The 8,546-nt window shown below is 31.3% G+C and overlaps 2 protein-coding genes across 2 annotated transcripts; one reads left to right on the top strand and one right to left on the bottom strand.

Moving 5' to 3' along the window:
• Positions 1–555: 555 nt before the first annotated feature.
• LOC106297541 (uncharacterized protein At1g43920, Chloroplastic-like) lies at positions 556–1,060 on the bottom strand. Its single transcript, XM_013733760.1, has 2 exons — positions 902–1,060; positions 556–807 (listed from the first exon to the last, which is right to left on the bottom strand). The coding sequence occupies exons 1-2, from the start codon at positions 1,058–1,060 to the stop codon at positions 556–558; spliced, it is 411 nt and encodes a 136-aa protein (XP_013589214.1).
• A 2,036-nt stretch (positions 1,061–3,096) lies between these two features.
• Positions 3,097–5,612, top strand: LOC106298267 (GDSL esterase/lipase 3-like). Its single transcript, XM_013734364.1, has 5 exons — positions 3,097–3,410; positions 3,486–3,613; positions 4,663–4,893; positions 4,968–5,223; positions 5,312–5,612. The coding sequence occupies exons 1-5, from the start codon at positions 3,146–3,148 to the stop codon at positions 5,548–5,550; spliced, it is 1,119 nt and encodes a 372-aa protein (XP_013589818.1). The 5' UTR covers positions 3,097–3,145; the 3' UTR covers positions 5,551–5,612.
• Positions 5,613–8,546: the final 2,934 nt, after the last annotated feature.

Raw genomic sequence — 8,546 nt, forward strand, 5'->3', positions numbered from 1 at the left:
ATCTCATGTATCATCATCACAAGTACCCCATGGACAATCTCATGCAGCATCATCACAAGGAACCCAAGGACAATGCAGCATCATCAAAAGGAACCCAGGGACAATTTCATGCAGCATCATCACAAGCCCCACAGGCACCACCAAGCACACGGGATGGGGCAACTGGTTTCCGTGATTTAGAAGTTGGAAGATGTTAAGTGTTTCAAAACTCTAGTTGTTTGTGATCTTTTATTTTGGGATCGATGTCTTACTTGTGTTTGTGTTTCAAAACTCTAGTTGTTTGTGTTTTGGGTTCAAAACTCTAGTGCATTGACACTTATGTTATGTTTCAATGTTTGTTAGACAAATGGTATTAGTGCTTTGGCAATCTTTTCAGGCTATATTTTTATCTTCATCCAGTTTTTCAATATGGTAAATAACACCAAAATAGTCACTGAATTAATCACCAAACATAGTCAAAAACAAACACTAAAATGGTCACTGAATTAAGCAAATACACCAAGAACAAACACCAACAATTTAGTTTTTCACCTCAAGCCAAAAGCTAACTTAATTCTACATCAAACTAACTACTAAGACAATGCTGATCAAGCACATGATCACAAGCAAGATCTTTACCATCACTTTACATCTCTTCACCTCTGTTTTGGTTCTGACAACCTCTTCCATCAACTCAGCGACCACACCCTTCAAATCCGCAATATCAGATTTTTCTTTGTTAAGCTCAGCTTCAAGCAGTACAATTTTTGGTAAGGCATCTTGAACCTCTTCATAAACAGCATCCTCAACCCATTTAAACAAGTGGTTCTATGCAAAAACCATAAGATTTTAGACATATTTCTTCCTGTTCAATTTGAATAAACAACAACTATACAATATAATCAAGAAGATAAGAACCTACCTTTCTTCTAGTAAGACATCTGACGAAAGTTCTCCCCGGATTCTTGTTAGTCTCCGACGTGTAGATTGTTCTCTTTGTCCCACAAACACAATTCGCCGGAAACCCGCGAATACCGTACGTGTTCACAGTTGAACTCTCAGATGTCGAATCCAAACTCATCTTCGTGCTAAGAGAAGTCAATCGTGTGGGATTTGAGGATTTTGGGTTGTAAATCGAGATTTAGGGTTGGTGTGTTAAGAAAATCCCCAAATCGATTTGAGGGAAAATGATTTTAGGGTTTCAGATCTTTTTTATTAGCCTAAGATAAAACGTCGTTGGATTGGCTAACTGCTCAAATTAACAGAGTTAACACGTCCCGTTAGTTTAATTAACGTCGGGTCTAAATTGATCCAGTCAAAGAAAAATTAGCGATTTCTTATCAAGTCAAGGAAAAGTGTATCATTTTTCAGGTCATTCCGAAAGCCGGAGATTATAATGGTCCGATTCAAAAAGTTGAGGATTTTTTTTTACATTTTTCCCTAAAAACAATGATCCAATATATCAACTTAAAAATACAATGATCTAATACATTTAAGGTTAAAACAATGATAGAATACTTAAAAAAATAAAATAAGTCATACTTTGTCCATGAATATGTAGTGGAAAGCAAAGTCGGAGTAAATCTTTTTCCATTGTAACCCTCAACTTTGAATTTAATAGGCCATGTGTTCTTTTTACATTGAAATCATTGTATTTAAAATTAAATAAGATGTGAATCATCTTTATCTTTCAAATACATATTGTTGAAATAATACGCCAATTGACATTCTTACTGTTAGCGCAAATTTTATGCATGATAAAAACATATCTATGTAATTTTGGTTATGTTTGGTTTGAATGTTTTTCCATTTTTATTTTCAACTTATACTGGGAAGGTATCTTTTAAGATTTTTTTTAAAAAATTATAACGGTTATCCGAACCCAATCCGATTTAACCAAACTTGAAGTCTAAATATTCGAACTCGATCCAATTAGTAACGTTATCTAAACAGATACTAAATCCTTAAATTGAAATATCTGAAAATTCAAAATATTTGATCAGAACGTGATCAGATATCCAAATGGCCATGCCTAACATAGATGCATGGATAATTAGAAAGTCTATTGAACTTCTCTTGGTCATTTCTTACTTTTCTATATATACAAGACGCCATGTCCATTTCATTTAAAAGTCGTGCATTAAATTTTTTCTTTTTTTTTTGTCATCCCTTTTGGAAATTATTTATGCTTGAGAAAAGCAATTTGAACATTGTAACATATTTCCAATAAGAACAAGAATTTATTTATACTATTAATTAAAAAAATAATTTGTAAATAAATTTTAATTGTATGTGGCATATTATGAATATTCTGATAAAATTTTAATATAATCTAATAGTCTAAAACTTCATTAAGATATTTTCGTCATTTATTTTTACACCAAAAATGTAAATATTTATTTATTTTCTATAAATAAGAGGAATAATTAATTTAATAAAAAAGTTTTAAATTTAAATGTATATTTTTATCAAAACAAATTTATTCAAAATTTAGTTTATTTATTTATTTTATATTTACTTTTGAAATATGATAATAATTGAGTATTATTTCACTTGAATTTGTACAATGAGTAAAATTTAAAATTCTATAGTACTTTTATATACACATTTCATAAAATGAATTAAATAATTACATCAAAGAATTAATATATTTAAATTATTTAATATACCAATTATTTATAAATTATAATATTAAACTTAGGTAATAATTATATATTTGTATTATATACAAATGTATATTTAAAATAAATAATTTAACTATTTTAAAATATAACACAATTATGAAAACATGAATTCATCAAATTTAATATATGAATATATTTTTAAGAAAATATAATACTAAAATTAACTATTTTAAAAGATAATAATATTTTTATTCCTAAATAAATATTTTATATTTTTAATATTAAATATTAATTACATATTTTAGTTAATCTACATTTAAACATAAATTATATACAAAAATTAAAACATAATAATAACAATTATAATTTTGAATAATAATTTTGTGTCAATCAAAAAATAATCTTGTACTTTTAAAAGGCTTTTTAAATTCGCTTATAAAGATAAAAGAATGATAGAATATACACGTTTCAAAGACATATATAATAAGTCCAAGCTATATCACATACAGAATACATAACAAACACTTTTGTAATAACAAATTATGGAGAAGTGTCGGTTAGTCTCCATCATCTTGTTCGTCCACACAATAATTTTATCGATAAGCTCAATCAACTGCACAGAGAATAATAGCAAACTCGTCACAAACCAAGCTGCTTTGTTCGTGTTCGGAGATTCTCTGTTCGATCCAGGAAACAACAACTACATCAATACAACCAACCGAGCCAATTTTTTTCCATACGGTCAAACCTTTTTCAAGTTTCCCACCGGAAGAGTCTCCGATGGACGTTTGATTCCCGACTTCATCGGTACGAATCATATCTTAAAAAAAAACCAATTAAACCTCATTTTTTTATTCAACTAACTGGTCGCTAACGTGACAGCTGAGAAGGCGTGGTTACCGTTGATCCCACCAAATTTACAACCAAGCAACAGTAACAGTCAGTTTACCTATGGAGTTAGTTTTGCTTCTGCAGGTGCCGGAGCTTTGGTGGAATCCTTTTCCGGACAGGTAAATTTCATCATCATTTCTTTTTAACTCTTCCATCTCTTTCAATCTATAATAAAACTATTACATAAGAAAAACAAAATTATTTTTCTTCAAAAAAAACAATATTATTAATTTTTTGTAATAAAAACAATATTATTCAATGTTCTAAAAATCGCTAGGCGGGTAGCTAGGCGCTTTATGGAATACTAGCAACTAGGTGGATTATACGGGGCCTAGGCGAAGCCTAGGCGTTAGCAAATTATTGATTTATTTTATATATTTTATACATTTATATGACTTATTTTAGTTTTTAAGTTTAATTATAAAATTATTGTGATGCATTATCAAAATTAGATATAGAAAACATAAGAAATTAGACAAATTTGTAGATTTGTAATACTATTATTTTTTAATTTAACATATTTGGACAAATTTAGATCGATTTAAACCGTTTTAAACTGATTTAGAATAATTTAAACCAATTTGAATCGTATAAATCGGATTTTAAGAAAATCTTTTCGGACCGAGTTGCCACCTAGGCCCCCGCCTAGACCGATTTTTAGAACCTTGATATTATTACATAACGGATGTCGGTCTGTTATATCGATTAATCCAAGTTGGTACTGTTAGGTTTTAGTTAAAAAAATATTTGATAAGTAGTTTTAGTTAATTTGCCTTTTCAATTTTTACCGAATTGAACTAAATTTTTTGATATTTTGGTTAGTAATATTAATTATTATAAGTTGATATTAGTTCAGTTAATTCAAATTAAAATTTTCATATAAATTGGTTTAGTCTGAAACAAAAAAAATAAGAATTAAATTTTCATATAAATTGTTAGTTTAATAAAAAGTATAACATAAGTTAAGAACGACCAACCTATTTCTCTAAGAATTCTGAATTTCATTTTCATGGTGACACGTGTCTACAAACTAATGTTGGAATATTTTTCAATTAATATATAAGAGATTTAAAAAAATATTATTACATAACTATTGACATAGTTTTTTTTTGTAACTTGATAACTAATGGTATAGTTGTTTGGCTAATGTACTCTCTCTCTTTTAAAGGTGATAGATTTGGGAACGCAGTTAAAAAGCTTCAAAAACGTTAAAAGGAGGTTGCGATCTGCATTAGGAGAAGCTGAGACCAAAAGGATTTTCTCAAGAGCTGTTTATCTTTTTAATATCGGAGGCAACGACTTATTTTATGCCTTATTTCAAACCTCTTCACTTGTGAACCTCAATGCCAAACAGAAATTAGTTGATTTGATTATTGGTAATACAACATCCGTGGTCGAGGTAAACCTAAAATCGAAAACTGATCTCAAGTTTATTATTTTTGGTCTAGAAAATGAGATATATATTGTTCTCAGGAAGTGTATAAAATGGGAGGGAGGAAGTTTGGATTCTTGAATGTGGGAGCCTACGATTGTGCACCAGGCGCATCGATATTAGACACAGCAAACATAGGATCTTGTAACAAACCAGTCACTGAGCTGATAGATTTGCACAACAAGAAGTTTCCAGATGGTTTAAGGCGGCTACAACGTGAACTATCCGGATTCAAATATGCCCTTCACGACTATCGCACTTCCTTATTAGATAGAATCAACAATCCTTCTAAATACGGTAACTGGAACAACCTGGTTATTACATATATATGTAAGAGATTAAATCTTTAGTAGAATTGTAAAAGTTCTGTTTGTTTGTTTTGAAGGGTTTAAGGAAGGGAACAAAGCATGTTGTGGAAGCGGACCATTGAGAGGAATGCCTACTTGTGGAATCAACCAAACGGGACTAAGTTACGAGCTATGCGAAGACGTTACCAATTATTTGTTTTTCGATTCAGCTCACTTGACAGAGAAGGCTCATCGACAATTCGCAGAGCTGATTTGGAGTGGTCCGCGTAATGTTACTGGGCCTTATAATCTCAAAGCTTTATTTGAACTTAATTAGAATCACCAATGTATATGAAAATAAAGATGAGAATGCTATATATCTTGTCTAAGCTTTTTATTTTTGAATAAAAAGGTTTCTATTGAAATGCTAGAAGATAGTGCATGCATGAAGGCTGAAGCTATGACTTTTACTACATCGTATAGTTTTGAATTAAAGGGCAATTCGAGAGAGAGAGAGATTAATGCCGGTGTATGATATCACCTAATAGCTAGTAGCGACCGAACTATCTCGGACATCGATCAACGGGTACGACCCAAATCCGTTCATTCTCGTATGTTCCTCAAAGCTAGCGCCCATGTACCGCAGCCATATCATTTCTCACATAATTCCGATCAAAGTTACCGTTGAAACTTTACGATAAAAACGGCGAGAACTTGTTTTTGTCGAAAAGAAAATCGTAACAAACGTTTCATGTCGAAAGACGACCAAACGAGGTCTAAAACGCGACTACAAGCCCACTTACGATTCTTTAAGAATGAGCTCGTAGATACTATGGTGGTTAATGTTTTTATTTTATAAAAACAAATATAAAAATATGTTTCCGCATAAAAATGTTAAGTTTCCGCGGATAAACATGAAGATCGGAAAAAATGAAATATCTCCATTTTCACTTAAGACGGCTTAAGGGCAGGAAGGGAAAAGCTAAAACCGACCTTGGAGGAGTATATAAGGAGTCTTAGGCGAGAGGCACAAAAAGAACTCTCAGCACTTAGAAACTTTGAGGCATTATCCTCGACATGCTCTTTTTTCTATGACTGGCACCCGATTACCAGACGAATGTGCACAAGCAGTTCGATCTCTTGGTTCACTCTTTAACTATGTTCGGCTTGATCCTTGAAAGGGGTACGTAGGCAGTCTTTCATAAGGTTCAGACCTAAATCAATAAAAACCATTTTCATATCTTTTTCGTCTTCTGTTATCGAGCTGTGACTCAACTAGGTTTAAGGTTTTAGGTTGCGACAACTTTTGCGGCCGAAGCTTTTATAATATCTTGTAATGATCGCAACGCTCTTACGCGGATTCGAAATAAGATCTACCCTTTCTATAAATTCGTTTTGTTATCTTTCATATTTTCAGCATTTATTTGGTCATTTGTCGTTGGCTCTCGCAGAGAATCCAGGACCTCAGGAAAAGTTAGGGTTTCCTGACTTTCCTCCGATTACGGAAATCGAAGGTGTGAATTTCGGTTCCCACATGATATAGGGTTTGCGTTTAGGGTTTATGGTTTAGGATTTCGGTTTAGGGTATAAAGTTTGGGTTTATGATCTAAAGTTTGGGTTTAGGATTTATGGTTTAGGATTTAGGGTTTAGGGTTTGGGTTTATGATTTAAGGTTTAGAGTTTAGTTTTAGGATTTAGGGTTTAGAATTTATGATTTAAGGTTTTGTTAGTGACATTATTTTCCTTTTTTAATTATTTTTGATTTTTTAAAAAAAAAATTAATATTTTTACTAATAATCTAGCTGAGACTTTCATCGGTTATAAGAGGGGTGGTGAAAATGATGATGAATAAATCAAGGTAAATCAAGGTTTTAAAAATAATTTAGGGTTTTGTTTGTAGGTGACGATGAAGAAATCAAGGTTTTCCAATGGGTTGGATTAAAGTGTAAAACATCTCAAGCAGAATTATTCTATACAAATTTTATCAACCGGTTATTGTCATGGGTAGTGTAATATCCGATAAATTTTAGGGAAATTGGGCTGTATAACCTTCGAACAAATTATAATTCACCTACTATCTAAAAGACCTAATTTATCTATATACCATGTACATAATATACATTATTGCCATATTGCCCCCATATTTAACCGGTGAAACCTACTACCAAAAAAATTAAATAAATAATTAATTAATGTAACAAGTAAAATATATGGCCACGTTGTATTCACTCTCACCTCTCAAGATAATTAGATAGCTTTCATGAAGATGAAGATGAACGTTGTCTTTTATTATGCATACATCTTCTTGAACTGAATTTCTTCTCATGAGAAGAACAAAGAACAACGATGAAAACGTATACGGTGAGCAAACATGACAACTCTTTCATTTCTTTTCCTCTTTCTCTTAAATCATTGATTCTCACATCATGCTTTTGGTTTCATACTTTGTTTTCGTTTCTTTTTTGTTTTAGTGATCCAATGGTGAAGAATAATGACGGCGGACCGGTAAAAGCGTCGCCGTGTCGGAAAAAAGGAAAAGAGATGAAGATGATCTCTATATGGTAGTGAAGAAAAACGACGGTGAACGAAGTGAAGGTGTATCAACATGTTTGACAGAAGAAGAATTGAAGAAGATGAACTTATCGTCTACACTATATTCGGGAAATGAATAGTATAGTATATATTCTTTAGTGTAGTTATTTATGTAAAGTTACTATACTATTTGAGATATATATCTAAACAATCCCTTAAAAATGTAATCATCTTCATATTTACAAATTTGATAGCTTTCTTCTATGTCATTTTTTGTAATTGATTGTAATATGAAATTCATACTATATTGGTTTAAGTGTAATGATTATAACCAATTTTGGATAGATGACAAATAAACTCTTATATTATTTATTCCATTCTGTTTGGGTTTAGGGGCTATACTTGGGTTTAGGGTTTAGTGATTAGGATTTAGGGTTTAGTATTTAGAAGGGCGGGGTTGGGATTTAAGTTTAGTGAACATGTATCGTTTCATCTGACGATTAATAAAGAGTGTTCTATTTTGTTCACCAATGTGTACTATACTATTTATTTTATTCCATTCTGTTTGGGTTTAGGGGCTATACTTGGGTTTAGGGTTTAGTGATTAGAGTTTAAAGTTTAGTATTTGGAAGGTGTGTGGTTAAGGTTTGGGTTTAGTGATAGCAGTTTAGGGTTTAATATTCAAAATATGCCTTCAAGTGTCCAATATTGGAAAAAAATTTATAGATTGCATTTGGGTTTATAGGTTCCTATCTTGGGTTTAAATTTACAAAGTAAAAGTTTGGGTATAGTAAACCATAT

The sequence above is a fragment of the Brassica oleracea genome, chromosome C6 (genome assembly GCF_000695525.1).
Source record: "Brassica oleracea var. oleracea cultivar TO1000 chromosome C6, BOL, whole genome shotgun sequence".
Taxonomy (NCBI): Eukaryota; Viridiplantae; Streptophyta; class Magnoliopsida; order Brassicales; family Brassicaceae; genus Brassica; species Brassica oleracea.

Bases quoted from the DNA above. Each gene is read 5' to 3' on its own strand.
- LOC106297541 (XM_013733760.1), bottom strand. From the start codon at position 1,060: ATGAGTTTGGATTCGACATCTGAGAGTTCAACTGTGAACACGTACGGT. The intron at 808-901 runs GTAGGTTCTTAT...GTTTTTGCATAG, and splicing joins GATGTCTTACTAGAAGAAAG to AACCACTTGTTTAAATGGGT.
- LOC106298267 (XM_013734364.1), top strand. From the start codon at position 3,146: ATGGAGAAGTGTCGGTTAGTCTCCATCATCTTGTTCGTCCACACAATA. The intron at 3,411-3,485 runs GTACGAATCATA...CTAACGTGACAG, and splicing joins TTTGATTCCCGACTTCATCG to CTGAGAAGGCGTGGTTACCG. The intron at 4,894-4,967 runs GTAAACCTAAAA...TATTGTTCTCAG, and splicing joins ATACAACATCCGTGGTCGAG to GAAGTGTATAAAATGGGAGG.